At 46.3% G+C, this 27,402-nt stretch overlaps 1 protein-coding gene across 8 annotated transcripts in view; it reads left to right on the plus strand.

Moving 5' to 3' along the window:
- Window positions 1–27,402, plus strand: part of MYO6 (myosin VI) — a 909,629-nt gene that overhangs the window by 290,603 nt on the left and 591,624 nt on the right. For all 8 annotated transcript variants that reach the window (XM_078648084.1, XM_078648085.1, XM_078648086.1 and 5 more), the window contains exon 4: window positions 9,487–9,560. In XM_078648084.1, the coding sequence (XP_078504210.1) occupies window positions 9,487–9,560 (74 nt within the window). The remainder of the gene's footprint in view (window positions 1–9,486; window positions 9,561–27,402) is intronic.

Here is a 27,402-nt window from a genome sequence, read left to right on the forward strand (position 1 = left end):
AGAGTGATGATAAGCTGAGTATCATCAGCGTACATCACTAGTTGCACCCCCCATGGCAACACCACCTCAGCCAAAGGCCTCATATAAATATTAAATAAGGTCGGGCTGAGGGATGAACCCTGGGGAGCGCCACAGTGTAGATGTATAGGAGGGGAGGAGATGTCATCCTCAAATACTGAGAACGTCCTCTCAGAAAGGAAGGATTGCAGCCATTTTAGTGCGGTCCCAGTGACACCCACATCATTCATCCTTTGAATCAGAATGGAATGATTGACGGTGTTAAAGGCCGCACTGAGGTCTAATAACAATATGGCTGCACAGCTACCCTCATCCACAATCTTTCTTGCTTCCTCAATTACTGCCACAAGAGCCGTTTCAGTGCCTTGATTGCACCTGAATCCGGTCTGGGTTGGATGTAGTAAGTTGTTATTTTCTAAATGGCTGGATATCAGAGAATTTACATATTTTTCAGTTAGTTTACTGACCGTAGGCAGCAGAGAGATAGGGCGATAGTTGGCCCAATCATCAGGGTTGCCATTTACACACGTCAGTTTACAGTGTAGCTGCGTTGGCCTGACAAGCAAGTCACAAATTAATTCTGTAACTATGCTTGGGAAACTAAAACAGTTCCAGCTTCACATAAGTACGCCTAGATATTTTGTGATTTAAAAAGGTAAACAAAAATTAAACAAGCAGTGGCATAGCCAAAAGGTCTCGCCTTAGGGATCTTATAAGTGTTTAGTTATCCAGCACAATATCCTTGGTGCAACTACATCAACTGTTGCATGGCTAAACACTTATAAGGTCCCATAGGCGAGACCTATTGGCTATGCCAATGCTTGTTTCCTTGAAGAACAGTTCAAAACCTATCCTAGTTATTAAATAGATGAATCCAGAGTTTCTGGCTCAGTCCGCTGATCCTTTCCAGGTCGAGGCCTTTGAGCAGGCTGTGTTGTGTTTCTTCTGGGTGGGCTTCTATGTCTGTGGCCCAAACCCCAATGGTTGGCCTGTTTCCGGGAGACTGGTGATTCTGGCACCTCCGGCCTTGACACCTGTAAACTCCATGCCTCCTTCTACTGTGGCTTCAGCCCATCTTCTGAGGAAACCTTTTCCTTCCAAGATGTGGACTCATTTGCCTTTGGTAGCAATCGTGACGTTTACGTTGGTGTTGTCCTCTGAACTGCCTCACCCCTTGAAATCAGCAGATATTATTTGAGGGATGAGAGAAAAAGGTTGAGTCTGCTTCAAGGACCAGACCTTGGTGGAGTTCTCTCAAGAGCACAAATATAGGAAATATTCATCACAGACTTTACTTCATTAGACATGCCCAATAGAGATTAGGAATGTACAAAAGGAGATGATTCAGAGAATGATAACTTCCTCTTATCACGGATGCTGGCCTTAACCTACACGCTCAAAATTCCTGTGGTCTTGACACTTCCCCAGGGAGTGGCATTCCTTACCCCTATTAATGAAAGCCGCTGCGGTGCTAAAGTTGAATTTAACAACTGCTAATGCCAATTCCCTCATACTGGCAAACACCCAACAACTGTCTACGGCATCTCTGTAACCATTTCTACCGATTGAAGAATCACTGTTGGAACCTTTTTTGGCTACTTGCAAGAAGCCCTTCTTTGACCCAACAATTTGAAAGCTCGCACAGCATTGCCAGGCCAGCACCTTCCAATCCAAAGCTCTGTCTCCATATGCATCACCATCCAGTTTGGTGTTTAAAACTTCATCAGCTAGTTGAATCGTAACACATTTCCCAGAGCTATTCCAAACCAGGAGTCTAAATGACTTAACTCCATGAACTGAAATGTTTTCATCTTTAGCAGCCTAGCCCTGTGCACTTCCAGTGCTACAAGCCTCATTGAATGATATGTGGGAATTGCAAAGAAGTGCAGTAGTTAGCTTTCTAGACCACACAAAGAAACCAATTATATTATGAACGACATGTAGATGCCTCAAAACAGAATCTCAAGTGTGAGTTTGCTTCTGCCGACACAGTAGCTCAATACATGGTCAAACTTGTCACAGGCTACAGGTATGCCAAAATCTGCTCAACTGTCTTCTTGTGTATTGTCCAGGTGGCACAAATGGACAAGCCCTTTGATGAGGCTCTTAGAAGACTGACTCTTTCCTGTAATATTTCAAGAGCAGACACTCCACAGCTCCTTTACTGGACCATGCCTGCAACGCAGTACCACCAACAATACAGTTGCTTCCCAGGCTTCTCCAGGGGAGAGCCCTTATGGCAACAGCAAGCCTCCCACTCCCCAATTCCAGATTCCCAGCTGTTATAGCAGTTATTTTGTGGGAGAGGAAGGCATACGTGACACCAACAGCATCAATTCCAGTCTCCCCAATCTTTCACTGGATCTGCTGCCTGATAGTTCTCTACCAAATACAAGTCGTAGAGTGTGTCTCCCAAATCACCACGTTTTGAGAGATGCTCAGGATGAATCCCTGGGTGCTCCTGCTTATTCACAGGAGCTACTCCCTCCCCTACCTGTACTCTCCATTAACCACCCTCCTTGTGCAAAGTGGTGTTCTTTGGTTCATGCCTTGATCTTGAAGGCTCAGGTTCTTGCCCTACTGAATAAACAGACCATAGAGGTAGCACCCTTGGAGGAGAGGGCATGGACTTTTATTCCCTTTGCTTAATACTCTCAATAAGGGATGGAGGTCTCAGACCCATTCTGGATCTACACTCTTCAAACTCTTAATTCCACAGGAACATTTTCAAATACAATCTCTAAGCCTGTGCTGCTGGCCCTCGATGTGGGTGATTGAATGGTGTCTCTGGTACTCCAATACACTTACTTCCCTCTACCAACATTTTCTGCTTACAGGATTTACCTCCAATTCACAGTAGGACAGAACACCAATTCACAGTGGGATAGAACAGTACCAGTTCTCAGGACTACAATTTGGTCTCCGCAAGTCTTCACCAAAAGGCTGGCTGTGAGTAGCAGCTTAACTCATGAGGTCAGGACTTCATGTATTTCCCTACTTGGATGATTGGCTGGTGAAGGTGAGGTCCCCTGTAGGAGTCACAAACTATCTGGGGCACCCATGACATGGACTTCTCCATGAACATCCAGAAGTCACGTTTCAAATAAGAACCCCTTCAGAAGGGAAAGGGGTTGAGGGGGGACAGGGAGCTGGTGCAAGAGGTCCAGTAGCCCATGCTCCCAGAGTCAATTACAAAATTAGATCAAAGGGCTAGTTTTCCTTTTGTAAAAGTAGAGAGTAAGGGAGGCACGAATTCCAAAAGTGCAGAGGGTGCCTCTGCTGGGGTACTGGGAGTGTACAGTCAATGAGACTGTTTATGTTGCCCTCATTCATCCCCTAAAGGTGTCATGCGTCATCAATGGGCGATGCTCCTTATTGGGCCAGCGCTGCAATGTCTAACGGGTCCCCCGAAGGGTCGCTTTGGCGGAGATATTTTTTGAGGCTGCTGTTTAGATGAGTGCAAGTGAGGGGGGTTGTGACGTGGTGTGTTGTGTATAAGGTTACAACTGGTAAGGGAATTTCCTAACGCAAACCTTTATTGACAGGAATAACCTTCCAGGAATAAAAAACCTATGGTAGGGTGGGGCTACCTTTGAGTTTCAAAGGAAACTGGGTAGTCAACAAGTGTGTGAACAGGTAAGAGAACTACACTTACTGTCTCAAGAGCGGGACCTTGTGGTGGTCGCCCCTCAATAAATGTGTTGACATGTTTAGCACCTGTGTTGGTCATAAGGATCCAAGGCGCTTCATCAGGACAAAAAACATAAAAACATAAAGTGGATATACTACCCCACACTGAGCGGTGCCTGTTCGTGCTACCTACTGTGTGTATGTTGTGTTGTTCCACAGTCGACCTGTAGGGAGAAAGAAAGCATAGTAGTCAAACTATTCAAGGCACTTCTTAGAGCGGTTGTTGTTCCAACAGTGAAATCCCATGGTCGAAAGACCCTCCCATAGTACCCCAATCGTGTGTAGTGTTGACTATGGTGGAAGTATAAAAACAAAATTATGTACAAGAGAATTAAATATTATTAGCAGTGAGACTCAGAATGATGGTCATTGTATGGAACACAGGGGAGTGAGTAGGCATAGTGCAGTCCGTAGAAAACACTGATTCTGTGGTCTGGCGCTTGCAATCTATGTGTGTCTTGTTGGAAAGGCATCAGGGACATCTAAAACATATATTGATGCGGACTCAAGTGTTACCACCACATAGTTTTTGTAGAGTCTAGCTGAGTGGGATATATCATATATAAACTTCAGACATGAGCTCCAAAAAATGTTTCAAGATGGTATAAGTTACTTGTATTTAGTATAAAATCCTGCTTGTTTTAGAGATCCATGGTCAATGCCATATTGTAGCTCACTCAACGTGGGGATTCTAGATGGAATGATATTTCGTTATTGTTGTTGCATGAGGCATACATCGCAATCGTACAGTGCAACATTGCGGTGTAGGCAAATATGGACATATATATGGACACAGAACTAGTACCCTCTCAATATATGCACGATAATAGCTGCGGAGGCTGTTGGTGCATGATATAGCTTTATCAAGTTATCACCATGATTGTGCGCCCAAACACACTGTGTTCGAAAAACAATATCAGATGTCATTAATCATAGTGTGAAAAAGGATGGTTCCATAAAAGGAGTCCGGAGTATCAAGCTTACCTAAAGTTCGGTGGACTCCAGCATCATCGGATGATGCGGAGGTGCTGTGTGATACACGTGCTACCTGAAAGTATTTATATAGTTTACAACACGTCAGTAATTATATCTGACTGAGGAGCATGTTGGTTGGTGTAGAGGCCAACTTTGTCTGTACTCACAGTTTCGGTGTGCTGCCAGATCTACAGCACCTACCCTCCTCCAAGTCCCTGGAATAATCAATACCGTGGGAGATGCAGTTAGCTTTAGACTCGTTCTGACTGTGGCGAGACTGTATCAAATTGATGGTGCTGCGCAAGTCTAGCGCCCATCTGAAAGTGGAGGGGGGTTGTTTGCAGTGATGTGTACCTTGAAGAAGACAAAGAGAGAGAAAGAACACCCTAAACATAAAGACGGGTGCTAAATTCTCATGGGGCCCCTTAGCAAATGTGCCAAGACCATACTGACATAACTTATGCAAATGTTAAAATCCTAGTGTCAATTCATCCTTATCCTTTCTAAAATAAATAGATAAAAGATCTGGGCATAGTTTGATGTATAGTAGGAGAGGCTCAATGAGTTGGTACCACTAGTAAGATAGTTGGCACAGAAAGTATGTCATCCTGTTTCCCCTATATAGAGGTCATAGCTATGATGAACTATAGGTCATGTACATTTATTGGGCATGGTTGATCCCAGGTGCTGTAAGGGTGGTTCTATTACAGATCTATAGTATCAATATATGTACCAAACTGAATAGTGAGGTGGCTAATACTGGACCCCAAAATGTCATGAGGGAGCAGATGACATTGAGTGAGGGTGTCTATATCTCAGTCCAGAGGATCTCTTCATTGAGCCCATTTTTATTGGTCTGAAGGCAGAACACCCACCGTTGTTCACGTTTGAAGATATTGCTTGTGCTCCAGGATGGATCTGACTCCAACACAGTCCAGCTGAGGTCTGCGGTGGAGTGATTAGCCTCTTTAAAGTGGTTGCTAATTTTTGTAGCGTTCATGCCACTTCTGATGGTACTCCTATGTTCCCCCATTCTTATCTTGACTGATCTTGTGGTCATGCCAACATAGTACAAAGTGCATGGATAAGTGATCAGATAGATAGGTTTTTGTGTTACAATTTGTATGTTGCCTTTGTATCAATCTAAAGCTGCCCAGCTGTAGGACATTCGACTGGCTGGTGGAGTTACATGCAGTACAACTCCCACATGGATGATGTCCTGTGATTTGTGGGAGGTTCCAGAATGTGCCTTGAGGGTTTTGTTTTTTTGTCCATGGCCTAGTGTGTACCAGTTAGTCCATCAGGTTCGGTGTTCTCTTGCACGCGAAGCGTGGACGTTCCAGTGTCAGGTGTCCCGCGTTTGGGTTCCTCCAGTGTTTTAAAATTATAGATTTGACTTTTTGGAGAGCGGAGTGAAAGAGGTGACGCATGTTCTCTTTGGTGAACACATTATCTTCTAGGAGAGCTTCTCTGTTAGTGTTACGGGCCCTCTTTTCTGCTAGTCTCACTATCCTTGGTGGATAATGTCTTTCCAGAAGATTGTGCCTGAGTTCCTTGGCCTCTTCTCTGTAGTCTGTAAGGTTACTGCAGTTCCTTCAGAGGCGAAGGAACAGTCCATAAGGGAGATTTCCCCGGAGGGCCATAGGGCCAGAAGATACACCTTGTTCCCACTAAGAGGCTGAAATTCATTGGTATGGTGTTGAGGGAAGACCTGCCTAGAGCTTTCCTTCCTGATCAACGGATTGCAGATACTCTGGATAGGACTCAGTTGATTCAGAATCAGGTCTGATCCCAGCTGTGTAGCTCTTCTGTCTCCTGGGCATGATGGCTTCATGCATCCTTTTGGTCCCATCAAACACTGATGGTTAATGAGGGCATTTCAGTGGTGCCTAACATGACCATGTCTCCAACATTAGGGGACCCTCTCACTTGTGTAGAGATCTTTCATCCTCTAACGGTAGGTTGTCCCTTCAGCTCTCCTCTGTGGCAGGGCACTGTTGTTATAGATCCTTGCTGGCTTGGCTGAGGCACTATGGGATGATAATGGTGTGAGGCCTTTTTCGTTGATATCCGAGCAACATCTGCACCACCGCTTACTGGTTTTATGAGCTGGTCACCTTTCCCCCACAGCTTTTCCCCATTCAATTTCAGCGAACATCAATCGAATTCTTTTGGACAACACAAACACTGTTCATTGCATCAACAGGGTGGTGTGTGTTCTTGGACCATGTGTTGAGGGGCCTTACATCTATGGCAGTTGGCTCTTCAAGAGGGCATATTCCTGATGGCGGCCTATCTAGCAGTGACCCGCATGTGAGGGCGGAAGACATGTGCTGTGTCTCATCTAATCATTACTGGAAAATATATCACAAAAAGACCAATATGATCCTCTCCAGATTAGGCTATCCCTGTACGGATAGCAGTCATCCCAAACAGGAAGTTTCCTCTATGCTGTACTCTGAACTTCCCGAGGGGATGTTTCTTGGGAGACACCTTCAGGTACACAGAAGGTGTGAGAAAATAGAGCACAACCAATTCTTATTTCCCTACATTGGGCAAGAAAGATTTGATTTGTCGATCTGTTTGAACTCCGCATTTAGCACCCTCTTCCTCGCCTACACAGAATTTAATTACACAGTACTAGTGGACCACACGTTATCTCTTGATGCTATTAGTATAGGACAAACGTGTGTCACTTAACTCTGTAGCACCCATTTTTGGACACTAGGCCCAGTATTGTAAGCCTTTTAAACAAGGTCAAACAGCAATCCCTGTAGTGAAAGAGTCAGTCCAATAAGGTATTCGATCCGGTTGACTTGCTGAACTACCTTTGTCTAACCAATGAGTTAAATTCCACAGAACTACTCTATATAGTTATCATACATTTTTTTAAAAATAGATTTTAGATCTTTAATTAACGACAATTTTGTCCGAATGTTTAAAGTTGCTTGTTGACTTATAGACATCTGCTGTAACAGTTTAGCAATTTTGTGTTATTTCACTCGTATGTTTTGAGTGAATGGAATGTGAGTGCAGTGAATTCAGTGCACACATGCATGCCTCTAGGAAAGCATTTTCATGCATTACACAGGGAGGGTAGCGTGATTTTATTGTATCCTCCTTACTATGCCTGGTATGCTATAGCCTGTTACGGCACCAACAACTTTATCAACCACACTACCATGACCTATGCTACATTACACATGTCCTTATGATCTATGAACAAGCTGATTGCTCACACTTACACCACTACATACCCGTACACACAATAATCACACCACCATCCTCTCCCGCCGTGCCAAAGGCACATTAATAAATCCCACTCTTAACACAGCAGCTATGCAAGCTTCCCTAATTTAAGGAAACTGAAGAATTGCAAGCTGCAATAGTGCAAGCCTCCTTAAAATGGAGCAGGTCCAGCATTTTTAACCCTCACGTTGTAATATTTTCCAGACACAGCAAGTACAGCATTGGAAGGCGCAGCAAACACTTTCCTGATTGATTGGTCCAGTGCAGGTGACACATGTGCAAGCTTGGCTAACAAACAGCAGGTGACTACCAGGGTGCAAATGTCCTCACACATGACCACGTTCACAAAGGCCCTCTGAGGAGTCAGACATCAGCTCCCATAAGGTTACCACTGTTTTAGCAAAACATGTTTGCCTTTTCTGGAAGTCACAAACAATCATAGTATGTGTAGTTGTAGAGTTCCTACCATACACACATGCATATAATGTAAGCAGGACTAATTTCTAGCAAGTAAACAATTCCACTTTCAGAGATACAAATGCAGACGTGTATTTTCTTACATGGGTAAAGTCTTTTTCCCTGTGAAGAAACAGCGTTTTCTACACCCACGTAAAATATGAAGGCATCCTCGCCTAGTTTCCACCATGACATTTGGGATTGGGTTCTAGGATGGGAATCCGCCTGCAAGGGATATCTAAGAATCCCCAAACCTAGGAGTTTAGGATGCTCATATTCTTTTGCAGACTAGCCAACCTAAGAATGCCCAGAATCCTAAACTTTGAACGCACCAGTGCTGACATATAGGAACAATTCCTGTATGTGTAACCAGTCCCAGGATGCTTGTTTCTGGTCCAGGAAGACCTGGCTTGGCAGTTAATGCTGGACTGTTGCCAAGAAGCACAGGGTCAAGAATGATTTGCATATAGCTGGGTCTGAACTGGGGTTGTGAAGTGAGATAAAGAATGATGATGGATTCAACCCAGACCTGTGACTGGGGGTGAGTGTCTGAAAAGTTTCAGGGCTCAGTCCATCATCTCCATGTGTCTGCTGCATTTGTATGTGTACCATACACATGTAAAATTCTGCCATCCTCAGTACTGGACTGGACTTTGTATTTGCAAATTGCATATTATGCAATATTAGTAAAACATAGGTTGGCAACGTGCTTTGTGAACCGGGCTCAAGCAAAACAGATGCAACTCACACAGACAACATGCATGTTAACCTACTACACAACCTTTACTCCATGGACTACAGCAGTGTGCACTTTCTGTAGGTATTCATTATGTTTTTGTTTTAAATTCTACATAACACTATGGACCCATCTACTAGACTTCAAAGTAGTGTAAATGTGATTCTCAAAACGATATAATGATGGGAAGCAGAAGTGCATTTTTCCTACCCAACAGTGAACATACAGTTATTGTTTCCAGTTATCTAGTTTTCTTGTGCCTCAGTCCTTTTAAATTGAAGCAAAGACCGTCATTGTCATCGTGTATGCTTTATGACATGTTTTTGGGTAATTAAGCTATTCTTGTATTGTGTCTGTTACAGGTTCACTTATGTACTTGAATGAAGCAACACTACTTCATAATGTGAAAGTTCGGTACAGCAAAGATAGAATTTATGTAAGTACCACCAAGTGCCATTCAGAATGTGTTTTATTTGAGTTTCTTTGAAATTCAGTATTTTGCTCACAGAACCTTTTCCAGATAACCTATTGTAATAAGGTCAGTTTGTCAAAAGGGATTTAAATAGTAAGTACTACTTGAAAGTATCTTTCAAATTAATTTCCCTTTATGTTCTCAAATTTAAATTAATGAAGTAATGATTTTTTAAAGTGTAAACCTGCAGTAAGATATCAGTAAAACTTGCTAACTTGCTCATTTACATTAACTTGCCTGTATAGTAAACCCATAATGTGAATGTTCGAGGCATCTGAGCTGCAGATTACACACTGTGCATAGATCGCCACCTAGTGTTGGGCCCGAATGTTTGCAGTTTGTTGTTGTCCTGAAAAGTTCTTTGGAAGTCACGAGATGGGCGACTCCTCCTTTGGACCACATTGCGCATGAGCATCGGCTCCATCCTCAGATTGTTTTTTTCCGCCATCGGGATCGGATGTGTTTCCTCCGCTCCGGTTTCTAACCGAATTTCCTTCGACGCGCAATCCTCACCCAGTTCGACGGTATTGTTTCGATTGCGCTCCACATCGACGCGATTCTTCACCAACTTCGAAGTCTTCGATTTCGGTCGCCGACGAACGCCTTCGGGCCTACCTAGGCCTCATCTTCTGGCTCATGGAAAGGACGCCGTTCAAGAAGTGTCCTCAATGTGGATCGAAATTTCCCCACGCCGATCTACATGAGGTGAGCAACTTTTGCCTCTCATCGGAGCACAAGGCCAAAGACTGTTCCGCTTGTGCCTCTTTCCGCTCCAAGAAGACGATTCGGGACCGACGAGCTCAAAGAACATTGGCTCGCTCGTCAGCTTCGGTCCCTGACGACATCTTTGGAGAGGGTGTCGACGTGCCAGAACATCAGCACGCCGAAGAAAATTCCAGCTCTTCGGATGCCGAAGACTCAGACGTCGAGGACATCACTCCAGCTCAATGGGTCGTAAGTAAGACGGTCGACCCCAACCCTTCCTCGAACACCCTCAAAAAAGGCTTCGGTCACACCCTCACCTTCGGGTCCGGGTGCACACAGAGAGACTGCTTCCCACGCCCCACCTTCGGGTCCGGCAAAGAAGCCTACTAAGCCTTCAGGCGGCTCCGGCTCGAGTCAGCCTATTCCCAGTGCCGATCCTATACCGACACCGAAGAAAAAGCCATCTTCTTCAACCACGCCGACCGCTGCTCCGACACCTAAGCACATGGCGCCGAAGACTGGCAGCAGCTCATCGGTGCCGAAACCGCACTCGGAGCCAAGTAAACAAACCACCTAAAGGCCCCGATTCACATTCTTCGGAGCCGAAGAAACACCCGGAACCGAAAAAACATGTTCCGGTACAAGATATTTCAAAAGGTCACACTTCTAAAGCAAAAGACCCTAGACCATCTACCGACTCGGTGCCGAAAAAACCTCCAGAACCGAAAACTTCTACGCCAAAGGATCTGCCCTATACAGAAGAACTTTTTACACCAGATCCTCATCAAAAAACTCTTGTTAAAGATCCTAAGACTGGGGCGCTAGGTGGCGCCACACCAAGATGGCCGCACTGGAGTGAGGCTCCCGCCCGAACTGGCACTATTAATAATCCTATAGAATCCTGATCGGTAATTTTGGACCGAAACCGGCTAAACTTGCTCCGGTGCAGTGTCCTGAACTCAGCGGTGTAAACTTCGCCCGTGTTGCGAAGCGGCCTGCCTGGAGAGACGCCGGCGATCTGAGGGCGGGAGGTGGTGAAGCTGCGAAGGAGGCTTCCGGCCGGATCTGCGGACTGGGACAGACCGGGGATCCGCGGCCTTTCTGACAGCGACGTTGGACACTGGCCTGCGGTCTGCGCCCTCATCCTCCCCTCCCCTCCCCCCCCAGTGACAGACCCTGGAATATACTGCGGAGGTGAGCCCGGTGTGTGGCGCTGGTGGCGGGCTCGAACAGCGGCTTTCCTTCTGGCCAAGGGTCGCGCTGTCCGTTTCTAGCGCCTGGAGCAACGGAGCTGACAGAAGGTGAGGGGGGGCGGACTGCGAGCTGCGGGCTGCTTCTCTCGCGGTGGAAGCTCCGGACAGCTGGGGAGAGAGGCGCTGCAGCGGCGAGTGTAGACTCGGAAGGGGAGAGAAAAGTCACGCTTCAGGCTCCATTAACTCCTAATGGGCGGCCCGGCATAGGGAAGCACACGTCCACACCCTGCTGGGACACCGCAGCGCCCCCATTAAGACAGCTGATCCTGCATTAGCTCGGCCGGAGCTGAGGAGGAGAATTGCTCACTGAACTTAACCCCTAGTCCCCCAGTCACACGCTCCTACGTTTGGCCTGGTCCCGCTCTGCAAACCCATTGGAGGCGCGAAACTTTCTGGCCTAGCCAGAGCCCCCGCAGGTCCTAGTGTCGTCGCCAACTGTGTGCAAGCCTGGTGCCACTGAGGTGACGGAGGACATTCTACCACGCTGCACCGGTTCCCTGTCTGGGATGCGACGGACCCCCCCCCCCTCCAGGGAGGTCCAGTGAACACTGACCGGACAGTCCTACCGCCTTCTGTACAGGTACTGGGGGGTCTCCTCTGGAAGACAAATTGACGGGAGAGGGGCTTCATAGCGCACTGGTCACCCCCGTAACTAGCCCCAGCAGACTGCTGCCAGCGAGTGCCTGCCTGCACTTGCCATATACCAATCTCCGCTATCTGGAATACTGGCGGCCTCTTCACTGGCGGCGGCCCGGACTCCGAGACACGACATGGGACGCAACGATGCCAGGCAATCCAAGATTCCGTTTGAATCTAAAAAACCTGCTAAAGGGATGCCGGAGGCGGAGGGGAGTCCCGCAGCGCCGACCCCCCAAGACGACGATTGGAAGACGCTCCTACTTGGCATGAAGCAGAGCCTATCGACCATTGACGCCAAGATTGACACCATCAACACCCGTATGGATAGTGTCGTGACGAGACTGGAACAGCATGACACCCGTATCAAAGAGGCAGAGGACAGGATCTCTACGCTGGAGGACGGGGCGACGTCGACCACCAAGCAAGTTTCGCAAATGGATAAACTGCTCAAGGTAATTGCGGATAAAAATGAAGATTTAGAAGCGAGGTCCAGGCGCAACAACATCCGCGTCCTGGGCCTTGCAGAAACAACGAACACTGGTAAGCTAGAGATCTTCATGGAAAAACTGGTGGTGGAACTGTTCGGGAAAGACTCCTTCTCCCCACACCTAATAGTGGAACGGGCACATCGTTCGCTTGCTGCGCCTCCTCCTCTTGGGCTGCCCCCGCGCCCTATCATTGCCCGCTTCCTGAATTACAGGGACAGAGATGCAGTTCTTCGACGCGCGAGGGAGCTGGGCACAGTAACCTATGGCAACGCGACGCTGTCCTTCTTTCCTGATTTTACCCCCTCAGTACAAGATGCAAGACGCAAATTCGCCGCAGTTAAAAAGAAACTACAAACCCAGGAAATCCCGTATGCCATGCTTTATCCGGCGAAGCTAAAGATCACTCACCGAGGCACTCACCACTTCTTCACTAACCCGCAACAGGTGGAAGACTTTCTAAAGCAGCAAAGGAAGGAAAGACTCCGAGTGGAGAGAGAGGAGCGCCGGTCCAGGTCACAATCTCCATTATCCCAACAAGACTAATCAAGTCAGCAATGTACTCATCGAAGTATCGCAGCCGGTAGCAACCCTCTGCAGGACTCGATGCATCACTCTCTGGTGTGGTACCACTGCAGGTTTTATCTGTTACCGATCTACAACATTGACACGTGCCGGATCACCCACCTCCGTCCCACGGCCGAAGTCTGGGCCTGGTCCCGGATGCCAGTGGGTGCAAGTAAGGAGGTGGTGGGCAGGTCTGGCGCCTCTTAGACTACGCCTCCAATGGGCAATCCCCATAACACCTTTCCCCCTTCTGGGGTCAGGGTTACTGTAGTTCTGAAGTTGATTTTGGCTCTATTTGGAATGTGGGGGGGGGGAGGGTTTCTGAATGCCCGGCAAGTTGGGGAAGCCGGAGTGGGAGGGTGGAACGTCAGCACTGCCTCAAAGATTACCAGTCCACGTGATACTCTAGTGGGGGGCGGTCCTTTCAATGTGGCGGGGTGGATGTTGTTCCGGTCAGTTGGGGTTACCGGAGGGAGGATGGGATTGGGAGGTCGGTTAGTTCCTAACAGTGTTTTAGACCTATTGCAGGTGAGTCCTGGGAGGGGGAGGCCCCCGGGCGGAGGGCTGGGTAATGCCCTGAGTTGTCATTCTGCTATTGCTTGTACGATGCTTGTTGCTACACCTACTGGCTCAGTTTATATGTCATTGCGGGGATGGGTGACGTAACGGATGCGCCCCCTGGGCTACAGCTCCGGGTATTGTCATGGAATGTGCGAGGGCTAAATGACCCTAGAAAGAAAAGGCAAATTTTGGGGTACCTGGACAGACATGGAGTGGCTATAGCTCTTCTGCAGGAGTCTCACCTAATGCCGAATGGGACCCCCCCATTCGCATCCAGATGGGCCTCGTGTAGAGTCTTTTCATCTTTCTCCAATTATGCAAGAGGGGTCACGATCCTTGTGCGCAGAGGGGTGGGCTTTACCCCAGCAGGCACGGACATGGACAGTGGGGGGAGGTACTGCATGGTCTGGGGGAAAATGTACTCTCACACAGTAGTTATTGCATGCTATTACGGCCCGAACACGGATGACCCATCTACACTGCTCACGATGTGGGGCAAGATTCAGACTCTGGGCATAGCTCATGTAATACTTGGAGGGGACTTCAACACAGCCGTAAAGCCTATTCTCGACAGATCACACCCGCATGCGTCCCATTACTCAAACACCCAACGCTCTTTACTGGGCATATTGGAAGAACACCGTTTAGTTGACGCCTGGAGACACACGCACCCCGCCACGCGCCAGGGTACCCACTACTCTGCAGTCCACTCTACATGGGCACGCATAGACTACATTTTCCTTTCGGCAGGCCTCATACCCTGGATAATTAACACCATACACCTGGCCCGTACTTTTTCGGATCACTCACCTGTCCTCCTTACTCTGCGCGTCCCCCATGAAGTCTCCCCTTATTTAAGCTGGCGCCTCAACCCTGCGCACCTTGCAGACTCGGCCTTCAAGTCAGAACTGGAGCTAGACATACAAGACTTCTTTGACCGCAATATTAACTCTGTTAGCAGCCTTACTACTGTTTGGGAGGCTTTCAAAGTCACCGTTAGGGGCTGGTGTATTTCCAAGGGAGGGGGTGTACTCAAATCCCTGAGGGGAGAGCTACGCAAATTGGAGGCCGAGATACGCACTATTGAGAGGGATGTAGCTTGCGGCACGGGGGAATACGAGAAACGGGCTCAGCTCAGGGAGAAGATCAGTGAGTATTCGGAAGCGGCGGAAAGAGAATGTAAATTCAGAGGCAAACCCTACATGGCACGAATATATGGGGAGGGGGACAGGCCGGGAAAGGCCCTAGCCACGGCTGTAAAACCTACTAGACATAGTGGTTATGTAACTTCCTTGTGCGACGAACACCAGGTGCCTCAGAGGGACTTACCCGGACAGCTCCGTGTGCTTACGAACCACTACAGGGCGCTTTACTCCTCACAAAGGCGAGAACCTCTGGTGCTTCATACGTACCTTGCAGATACGGCTATCGCATGGTTGGGCCCGACGCAACAGAAATTCTTACACCTTGAGCTTGAGCTCGATGAAATAAAGGACGCCATTATGTCCATGAAATCTGGCAAATCCCCAGGATCAGATGGGCTGCCGATAGATTTCTACAAAACTTACATCCACATACTTGCCCCCATACTGAAGCAGATATACTACTCAGCTCTCGAGGAAGGAACACTGCCCGACAGTATGAGAGAAGCATTGATAGCGTCGTTACTTAAGCCAGGTAAACCCCCGGAGTTTTGCGACTCCTACAGACCCCTGTCGCTTTTAAATACTGACGTTAAAATACTGGCTAAAGTACTCGCGACTCGCCTGAATCTTCTTATGGAAAGGCTGGTCCTCCCAGATCAGGCGGGGTTTGTCCCGAACCGTGCGACGTCGCACAATCTTCGTACCCTGCAGGCGGTCATGCAAGATATAAATCCCAACTGTGAGGCGGCTGCAATATTTTTAGACGCTACCAAAGCATTCGATTCCCTGGAGTGGGACTACCTCTTGGAGTTACTGGAGAGGATGGGTATTCCATTCAGCTTTTTGGATTGGATCAAACTACTGTACACCAAACCACGAGCTTCGGTACTTCTAAACGGGTCGCGCTCCGCACCATTCGAGATACACAGAGGAACCCGACAGGGTTGCCCATTATCTCCAGTATTGTTTGCGATAGCAATTGAACCCCTGGCGGCCAAACTTCGCCAGCATCATAACCATAGGTCCCTGATTTACCCGGAACGCCAGCTACTCATCTCCTTATACGCGGATGATATGACCTTATACGTACATAAACCGCGGGATAACCTCAATCCCCTACTGCGCGAAATTACCAAGTTTGGAGCGATAGCGGGGGTACAAATCAATTGGTCCAAATCAGCCTTGTTTCCCCTCACTGACAGCACTCCCCGGTTCCCCCTTGACTTCCCGCTCGAATGGGCACAAGATGAGATAAAATACTTGGGGGTCACCGTAACTAGGAACCGGGATGCGCTGATCAGGGCGAACTACGGTACGGCCCTAGATAAATTAACGGACAGCATAACGAAATGGATTCATTTGCCGTTGTCCATGGCAGGGCGAGTTTCCATGATCAAAATGGTAATTCTTCCTAAGCTGCTTTACCTATTCACCAATATTCCCTATAGTCCGGGCCCGCATTTCTTTAAGGCGCTGGAGTCCCAGCTCTCCAGACTTGTATGGGGGGGGAAACAAGCCCGGCTAAAACTGGCGACGCTAATGTTACCTTACCACCAAGGCGGCTTTGAAGTGCCGAACTTCCGATTGTACTATGACTGTGCACAGGGCCATTTCGCGTCCTACTGGCTACACCCCCCGCCATTCATGGCGCACCTTGCTGTGGAAGACGGTTATATGAGGCCAGTAAAACCGTCGGGGTACCTTTATACGGAGGTTAACGTAACAGATCGGGACCCGTCCACGGTAGACTGTACAGTGCGGGCATGGCGCAGGATTGCGGAGCGTATGGGGGTGACCCTTATGTATTCCCCCAGAATGATTCTGGCACATGACCCTAGAGTGAGTATTGCCCGAGAAGAAATAGGCCGTAAACTGCTCTCCAAACGGGCCCTTTGCAAGTGGGGAGATTTATACGTAAACGGCCAGTTCCGTACACAGGCTCAATTTTTCGGGGACCAAACGCCCTCCATTATGGACACATTCCTATACACGAGACTTCGACAGAATATCACATCTGTCACACTGGAGTTCCCGGACGAGCCAGAAACCTTTGCACCCCTGCATGCACTGCTACAACAGGACGCCCCGAAACATGTTGTTTCTACGCTCTATAAGCACGCGTACGCTTCCTCCGCTCCCCCCGAACTGCGTGCCAGAAAAGACTGGGCCGCGGACCTAGATCCTCCCCTTACTGACGAACAATGGGAAGACAGCTGCTCGCATACAGTGTCGGTGACGGGAAATGCCCGCCTTAGATTGATCCACTATAAATTTCTCCACCGCCTCTATTACACCCCTGCCAAGCTATACCGATTTGGTCTTCGGGAAGATGATCAATGCGCCAGATGTAGACAGGCGGGGGCTGACTTTCTACACTTAGCGTGGTCATGCCCAGAGGTCGCGCTGTACTGGACGCAGGTGACCGAGGCCATGTCCACAATGATAGGGATAGACCTAGACACCTGTCCCAAGGTTGCACTACTGGGGCTACCCGCTGCTGCAAATAACAGATTCCGGAAATTTACCGCAATGGGCTTTCTACTTGCGAAGCGCCACGTGGCGTGCAGATGGGGCCGTGGTCGTGCCCCCAAATTCAAATTATGGCTGGCAACAATGTCAACCTGGCAAGACCAGCTACACAGTTATGCTGAGATGCTGCCACACAAATCGCGACCCAAGGACCTATGGGGCCCGCTCGCCGCCTATCTACTCCGCGCCCAGTCTACTGCTGAAGCGAGTATTGAGGACCGGGAGGAAACGGGGAACGTTGGGCAGTCTGGCGGACTGCACGAAGGTTCACCTCAATTGTGAGGACGAGACACGATGCTCCTGCCACCCGCCTGCTGGAGGGTGCCTAGCCGGGATTTGTTGCCTACAATGCTCCTCAACGCGCGATTCCCAGGACCACCGGGAGGGATGTATGGGGTAGCCCTCAGTCCATTCCTGGGGTACACGAATGATGGTGCTGTGAACCGCTAGCGGAGTGATTTGGCCCGGCAACTCTCCCCCCTCCCCCCCCTCCATTTCCCTCCCCCCTCCCTTTCCCCCCCCCCCCTCCTGTCCTCCCCCGCGCATTCACATGTCTTGGCATTTAGGGGGAAACACCGCCCCCATGGCAGGGGACAGGCACAGACCTTACATAGGGCCTCCCCTCCGCGCCCCCTCCCCCAGCGGGAAGCACATGACTGACCGTTCACCAAGGTATGCAGCCACACGCACGCTCACTCCACCGCTCAGAGCCACATCACATCGGACTTGGAATCCGGCGAACCTCATTACCACACACCCCCGACGGGGAACTCACTAGGAAATGGGACTGACCTCCTGGGTACTGTTACGAGTTGTTGTTAATGTTTAAAGTGCAACGAAAAGTTAAATTTAGACCTCACGAAAGTGCGACTCGACATTGACGGACAGGTTGCTTGAAGTACTATGCTTTAATCTACAGCTTTATATAACAGTTATCGCGGCCGGCCCAAATGGGTTGTAGGCGACATGCTGTGTAAGTAACTGGCAATGTGCCCAAAGTCTGGACTCCTGCTCGATCTACGTACTATAGCTGCTGGCCCGACACGCTGGGTTGTAGGCACAAAAGCTGTGTTTTACCTTTGCAACTAAAATAAAGGTCTTCAAAAAAAAAAAAAAAAAAAAAAAGATCCTAAGACTGGCCAACTAGCTCTTAGCTCCATGAAGAGACCACTAGAGGCGCCTGCACCTCCTCCTCCTCCAAAGAAGAGAGACAATGCAACCTCTCCATTAAGGGTCCCTTCTCCACCACCTCCCCGTACTGTACCTCATCCTACACCCCTCCACCACATCATTCTCCTACACCATCCACTAATCCAGATGATGATGTGGATACAGACTCTGATGACACAGGTAGGGGTGCACATGACTCAGCAGGGACCAATAGTCCCCCTCAGTCACCTAATCCTTGGGATGAATATAACACCCCTGATGTACCTTACGTCCCACAAGATGATGTATACCCTTCCAGACCTTCCCTACCAGAGGACACTATAGGTTTTAACCTACTAGTACAAAGAGCTGCCCAGTACCATGTGGTTGACATGCACACTGATGCTGTGGAGGACGATTTCCTTTTAGACACTTTTGATAACACACAAAGGTCTACTGCCATTTTGCCAATGCTTAAAGGCGTCATTAAGGACGCGACAGAGGTTTTTAAAGATCCTGTCAGGGCTCGGGTCCTAAACCCTCGCATTGAAAAGAAATATAAAGCTGCCCCTACAGACCCTGTTTACATCAAAGGTCCAGCACCACTAGATTCTTTAGTAGTGTCTAATGCACGTAAACGTGCTAATTCACAAATTTCAGGTGAGGTTTCACCACCAGATAAAGAATCCAAGCTCCTTGATGCCTCTGGTAAACGAACAGCGTCACAGGCAGCTAACATTTGGCGCATTGCCAATACCCAAGCGTTGTTGGCAAGATATGACCGGGCACATTATGATGAGCTGGAGTCCATAATGCAGCATCTACCAGACAAATATAAAAATAGGGCCAATGAACTCATACAGGAAGGTAAAAATATTACTAATACTTCCATTCGTTGTGCCCCAGATGCTGCAGATACGCCTCAAGGGCAATCAATATCAGTACCCTTTTGCGGAGACATGCCTGGCGACGTATTTCAGGTTTTAAACCTGAGGTACAAAATTCCATCCTCAATCAGTCATTTGATGAGACACATTTATTTGGCCCTAATGTTGATGTGTCTTTAGAAAAAATGAAAAAAGACACTGACACAGCAAAATCTATGGGAGCCTTGCAGCTGCAAGCTCCCAGACGTTCTTTTCGTCGCTCATCATACAGAGGCAACACAAGAGGCTACTCCTCCGAAAGCCCCTCCACTTCCTACAAAACCCCTAGTCAATCCACATACACTAAGGGCTACCAGAGAGGGGGTTACAGGGGTAACAACAACAAAGCCAGAGGCAAAACCAACAATTCCCGCTCTGCCTCCACCCCTACCCAATGACTTTCCTCCCCCCCCCCAACATTCCACTTCTGTGGGGGGAAGACTGCAGCAATTCCTTCCTGCCTGGATCAACATCACATCAGACAGGTGGGTGCGACAAATTATTCAGTCAAGTTACTGTCTAGAACTAACATCTATCCCCCCAAACATACCACCCAAACAGCGTCCAATGTCACAAGAACATCTGTCACTGTTAAAGCAAGAAGTAATGTCTCTGCTAGAAAAAAGTGCAATAGAACCGGTTCCTCTGCACCAACAAAACAAGGGGTTACTCCCTATATTTTCTTATTACAAAAAAGGACGGCTCTCTAAGGCCTATTCTGGATCTCAGACCGCTAAACATATACATACAGTCAGACCATTTTCACATGGTCACACTCCAACAAGTCCTTCCTCTCCTGTTACAAAATGACCTCCTTGCTACTCTAGATCTCAAGGACGCATACTTCCACATTCCCATTCACAAGGCTCACAGGAAGTATCTCAGATTTGTAATAGACGGGCTGCACTATCAATTCAAAGTACTCTTATTCGGAGTCACAACAGCACCAAGAGTATTCACCAAGTGCCTAGCAGTAGTGGCAGCACATTTTCGAAGACAGCACATCCACGTCTTCACGTAACTCGACGACTGGCTCATAAAAGCCAGCTCATACAACCAGTGTGTGGAACACACTCACGCCACGATTCAACTGCTCCACAACTTGGGGTTTACAATAAACCACACCAAGTCTCATCTGCAACTTTCCAAAGTACAACAGTACCTCGGTGCTACAATAAACACCTCAACAGCGCTAGCTTATCCCACTCCAGTAAGGATAGCCAGCATGCAAACTCTTCTCACAGAGTTTCAGCCACAACACTCCCTTCCAGCACGAGTGTTCATGCAACTCATAGGGATGATGGCCTCTTGCATTTTCATAGTGCCCCATGCCAGACTTCAAATGCGTCCTCTACAAGAGTGCCTATCACGTCAATGTCAATTAACAGACCTAGTGTTGGTAGACGGTCGGACTCATCGCTCTCTGCAGTGGTGGAACACCAAGAACCTTTCCAAGGGGCGACCGTTCCTAGAGCCAGTTCCCCAAATAGTCTTGACAGCGGACGCATCTCTCTCCGGCTGGGGAGCCCACCTGCTGCAACACACCATGCAAGGCAGCTGGACACCACAACAAAAGTTACTTTATATCAATAACCTGGAGTTACTAGCTATATTCCTAGCGCTGAAAGCTTTCCAAAAACAAGTATCAAACAAAGCTGTGTTAGTCCGCACAGACATCATGACAGCCATTCAGAAACAGGGCGGAACACACTCAGGACACATGGCGCAGGGCATTACCTCAAAACATATTCCTTCTAGCCCAACATGTTCCAGGAGTACAAAATACCATAGCAGATCTGTTAAGTCGTCAGACACAACAGACCCACGAGTGGGAACTTCATATGCAAGTTCTTCAACCATTCTTTCAGATGTGGGGACAACCTCAGATAGACCTCTTTGCCACTCACTAAAATGCCAAATGCCCAACCTTGGCAGCCAGATATCCACACCCACTGTCCAAAGGCAATGCGATATGGATGAACTGGTCAAACAGATTTGCGTACACTTTTCCACCTCTACCACTCATGCCACTAGTAGTACGCAAACTACAGCAGCATTCTCTAACCCTCATCCTAGTTGCTCCAACGTGGGCCAGACAGCCTTGGTACACAACGCTGCTACAACTGTCTGTGGTACCGCACCAAAAATTATACCTGTCTCCACACCTTTTAACACAGAACCATGGAGAGATCAGGCACCTGGACCCATCTCAGCTCAACCTAGCGATCTGGCTCCTGAGGTCTTAGAATTTGGATATCTGAACCTTCCTCCAGACTGCATAAATGTCATTAAAGAAGCTAGACGCCCAACCACTAGAGCATGTTATGCAGCCAAGTTAAAACGCTTTGTAATATATTGTCACAACAATAATATTAATCCCTTAGACGTGTCTATTCAACACATCATAGGTACTTACTGCACCTCCAAAGATGTAACTTTGCCTACACGTCTATTAGACTGCATCTTGCTGCAATAGCAGCATATCTACAAAACAGACAGCATCTATCTCTGTTCAGAGTACCTGCTATTAAAGCCTTTATGGAAGGTCTTAAGAGAATAATTCCTCCCAGAGTGCCACCTTCACCTGTGTGGAATTTAAACATTGTTCTCACACGGCTAATGGGACCTCCCTTCGAACCACTACATAAATGTGGACTACAATTTTTAACATGGAAGGTTGCGTTCCTAGTAGCCATGTCTGCGAAGAGTTAGTGAAGTACAAGCACTAACCATTCAAGAACGCTTTTTGCAAATGCATCATAATAAGGTTGTTCTACGTACTAATCCAAAATTCCTGCCCTAAGTCGTTTCTCCTTTCCGCCTCAATCAATCTGTGGAACTGCCCGTTTTCTTCTTGCAACCACAGACAGTAGCAGAAAGAGCTCTTCATACCCTAGATGTCAAAAGAGCATTGCTATACTACATCGAGAGAACACAACCCTTTCGTAAAACAAAACAACTTTTTGTGTTGTTCTCACCACCGCACAAGGATAATCCCATTTCAAAATCTCGGATAGCTAGATGGATTGTCAAATGCATACAGATTTGTTACCACAAAGCTAAACGTACATTATCTGTTCCTCCTAAAGCCCATGCTACAAGAAAAATAGGGGTTTCAATGGCATTTTTAGGGAACATTCCCCTAGATGACATCTGCAGAGCAGCTACATGGTCTACACCGCACACATTCACAAAACACTATTGTGTAGATGTGCAAACCAAACAACAAGCTAATGTGGGCCAGGCTCTTCTCAAAACATTATTTCAAACTACTGCAACAGATAGGGGTGGTCGCCGCTAAGAGTGGGTACTGCTATACAATCTATGCACAGTGTGTAGCTCATATGCCTCGAACGGAAAAATGCTACTTACCAGTATACATCTGTTCTTGGCATGTAGAGCTGCAGAGTTACACACGCCCACCCGCCTCCCCGGCTATACTTGTCTGTTCCAGTATTATCTGAATTAGATATTGATTACATGGGCATCCTTCCTTTTCTTGCAAAGCTCCATCCTTTCCCTAATGGAGAAAAACAATCTGAGGATGGAACCGATGCCCATGCGCAATGTGGTTCAAAGGAGGAGTCACCTATCTCGTGACTTCCAAAGAACTTTTCAGGTCAACAACAAACTGCAAACATCCGGGCCCAACACTAGGTGGCGATCTATGCACAGTGTGTAACTCTGCAGCTCTACATGCCAAGAACAGATGCATACTGGTAATATTGTTTTAGTGAATGATTAAGCATATCTATGTATTAGTTGACAGGTACTGTAAGTAATATACTGTTGAAGTCAATCATTGAATTCTGCTTCAGCCTAAGATCAACCACAACTTCCAAATTACGATTTTGGCCAACTTCTGTAATATTAAGCAATTTCAGTTTCTCACTGAACACTTGTTTCTTCCATCTTCATCTGCTTTTTCGCCAAATGTGTTTGTGGATCCTGAATTTCTTTTTAAACCACCATGTAAACGATTCTCCCACAATTGACTGCAGAGAAATAGTGGATGGCACAAGAAATCATGTAAATTAGTTTTATGTTTATTTTCCTTGCATGAGACAACAGAGCTGAGCCTCAACTAATCCACAAATCGGTCCATTTGTGTGTTATATTTCTTAAGAAGGAGAAGACTTAATTCAGCAGCCCATTCCACACCTCACCATTTTAGTATTCTCTGAGAAAAAGAACTACTCAGGAATGGCTGCTTAGCCTAACAACTGTGGGTCCTGGCTCCGGAGATATGGCTCCTTCATTCAGTTGTTTTCACAATTGAACCTGTCCAACAGGTTTATCATTTATCATGTGCAATTTCATATTCGAGATAGCACACAGTAGTGCGTCCCTTAAAAATTTAAGGGTTGGCCCTCTGGGCGCAGCCAATTCAAAATCGCCACTGCGATATTTCAAAAAGTAATTAAAAAATCCTTTTCATGAATAGAGTTGAACTCAAATGAAAGCAATGCTTCGTGGTAGCTTGAGTATGTTTATTCCATAAGCATTTCCAAAATTAATTAATGTTGTAGATCACATTAATATTTTCTTCATCTTAGATGAAAAAGGTCCCAATGCATTTGGTGCCGTGATGACACTTCATCAGGGGGAATCTATAAACACAAATTTGTAATGAGGACCCACACTGTATATGACTGCATTTCATATATAAAACATGAAACAGTGTAATGAAAGCAGAGAGTGAATCATGTAATACACAATCCCTTCAAGTAATCAAAACATAGTATCATTCTCAGGGAACCAAAAATAAGATGCGGGTAAATATATAGTAGTGCAAGATACTGGTGTGGATCTGAAGTAAAAACGAGTGGTTTTCGAAAAAACGAGTGGTTGGAAAACCGCAAGTGAAGAACCGTGTCTATCAAGAAAATAACATGTGTATTCACATATTGCTAGAGGTGAATGTGAAGCATGCCAATGAGAACCCAAGTAATGTCAAGTGTGTCTAACAACAAAAGTGATGACCGAAAAAGAAACCAGAAACGGCTCGGTAACGTTGTGTTGGTGATAAATAAACCAAGTGCGGTGTCGCGATGTTACAAGCGGGAATAATACACATTTGCATCCGTGTTTGTGAAAGGTAAAACGGAGGTTAGTATGGCAATGGTAGAAATAGTTTAGTTTGTGAGATAAAACTTACCGAAAAGGCCCGGAGGCCAGCACTTCCATAAAGGACTGACCGCGATTAAGAAACGCTGTTCGTAATGGTGGTGAAATGCTAGTTTAAAGTTAGGCGTCTTAGGCGGTGGAAATAGAAGACGTCTAAAACCGCAATGAAAGGTGAGATTAGATGTCGGCCATCTTATAGCGGACTGCTGTGTGTGTTAGAATCGTGTGACTGGTGAAATGATGAATAAAGAGAACCCGAAAGGGGTTATAGTGCCATGGAAAATGATCAAAATTATAATTAATGAAGAAGATTAAGTGATGAATGTGCAATGTTTTAAAAAAAGGAAAAAATAATAGTAATATAAATAGACCGAGGTATGGTGTGAATAGAGTGACTATACATGTCCTGTGACAAAAAAGTGATAATATAATATACTGTATCTTGTACAATATTTGTAATGATTGTTACAAGTAACAAGTGAATTCCAACCGGTCATTAAGCCCGAAGGGCTTCAAAGAGTCGAGTCTGAAAATCCATTCATTTTCTTTCTGTAGCAGTCTCCTGTTGATATCTTGGTTTACTGTGTTGTCAATAGTCTCAAGGACCATGAATTGTAGTTGAGAGATATTGTGTCTGCGTTCATTAAAATGAGTTGCTACAGAGGATTTCACGTCATTTCTTGTAATAGTCACAGAAGTTGTTACAATCTGCCCCCATCCAGAGTCAATTCTGTAGTGTTCATAAGATCCACCTACCATTGCCTTAATAATTTTCAAATGTTTAAACATAATAATCTAATTACTTTTTTTGGCGTAGATTAGACAGGTAAACCATATCTTAAGACATGTAATGTGGGAAAAGTTACTTAGCGTGTGTTTGAATTGGTTTGTCCTTCCTAATTTAATTTCCAAAATATACCTTTATGGCAATTTTCTGAACTCTTACATATCTACCAATTTTCTGGGGCAATGAATAATCTGCCCCAGTACCACATAATCTTGCCTGACTCTGGTTTCGTGCTTGAGCTTTCTTTTTGGATGTATTCCATCTTGAACGCCTGTTCCATTTGGCACACATGAAGCTTTCTGCTTTCATCCTTACTTTAAAAGTTACTTTTTCAACCTCACTAGTTCTTCTGTCCATTGGCTCTCCAGACCACTTGGACTTTCAATTTTGAGGATTTGCCTCCCACCATCTATTGTTGTGATCAATTCTGCCTTGTGTCACATGCCAAGTCGAAAGGATAGCTTAATCTGAACTACAGTGTTTGTTTCCATATTGTTTTCCATTTTGTATAGTTTTTAAAGGAATACATGTTTTTTTCGCCAGCACTAAGCAGAGACTTTCTGCTTGCTCATTTGCAGTAGACAGTATTGGGAACAAGAGCAAACCACTTTGTCTAGGAGGAGGCTGTGTTCTCTATATGCTCACAGAAAACAATAGTTCACTAAGGTATCATCTAAATGCCAGACTAAGACAGATTAATCATCCAGGTTCTAGCTGTCACAAGATTTCATACAGTGCAAATCCTCTGCTGCTCTAACTGTCACTGTTGAAGGCAAAAATACCTTGCTCTAGCTCAGGGTTCTCTAAAGTCAGTCCTGGAGGGCCGGATCCATGTCAGATTTTTAGCGTATAGATAAATGTAGTTATTTTACAAATCTGGCGTGGATCTGGCTATCCAGGATCAATATTGGAGAATCCATTTCTAGCTAATGGATAGTGGCATAACAAATCCCAAACACAAACTGAGATAGTATTATTTGCATGGAAATAATAATGTTACGGTTCCAAAAATGGCTGTAAAGAGTCTGTTGTTTTATATAGGTCATATAAATGTTGTACAGTAGCACTTGCCATTGCATAGCTATAGTTCAGCTGCTCTTTCCATTGAAAAGGCATTTTCTAGATTTGCCTAAACCTTTTGAATCCATGGATGAATTTGCACCAAACTTGGCAGTTGCTTGACAGACAATATCCGCGACGGCTTCTTCTTTCTATATAAGTCTACTGTATCAGCAAAGTGGTTCACTAATTGACTTCGGCTACAAAACGTGTGAAATCCTCAATGAGGTTTCCCTCAAACTATTTAAACTAACAAAAAAGGACATTGTTACCAGTCCGTCAGATAAGGAATTGATTCTATGCAAATACTCCGCCTGCTGCCTGTTAATCATCAGATTAGATTCGTGAAAAAATGAAGGGTCTTCGGTTGAAAATATAGAAATTTCGTCCTGAAGTATATGGGTGAGAACAGATAGACCGAAACATCAACAAGCTCTGCCTAATTCCTTATACAGATAAAAAGCAACAGCCATATGTGCAATGTGTATTTTTTTTAAATAATCCCTCTGCAGGATTGTGGGCTTCATGAATTAAATCTGTATATTAACCCTTCTTTGCAGGAAAAACTACTGTCTCGTAGAGTTTATTGGAGTAGGTGTCACAAGTCAGTTTATTTGACTCCTACAAAGATTTTCTCCACTACCATCTGCTTGTCTGCCTTTTTGTTTCAAGCGCAAGAAAAATAATGGCACACTTGTCATTATGTTCCTATTTGACATTGTCGTCTTAATCTTCAAATTGTAAAGTGTATTCACATATGCACTGTTTGGCCTCAGTTTGTGATATAATGGTCTCAGGGTCTTTGACTATATCTGTGGATAAAGAGAAGTTCATATAATAAGCATACACACCATATAAGGATGTGTTTTAAAAA

Source organism: Lissotriton helveticus, chromosome 6, assembly GCF_964261635.1.
Source record: "Lissotriton helveticus chromosome 6, aLisHel1.1, whole genome shotgun sequence".
Taxonomy (NCBI): Eukaryota; Metazoa; Chordata; class Amphibia; order Caudata; family Salamandridae; genus Lissotriton; species Lissotriton helveticus.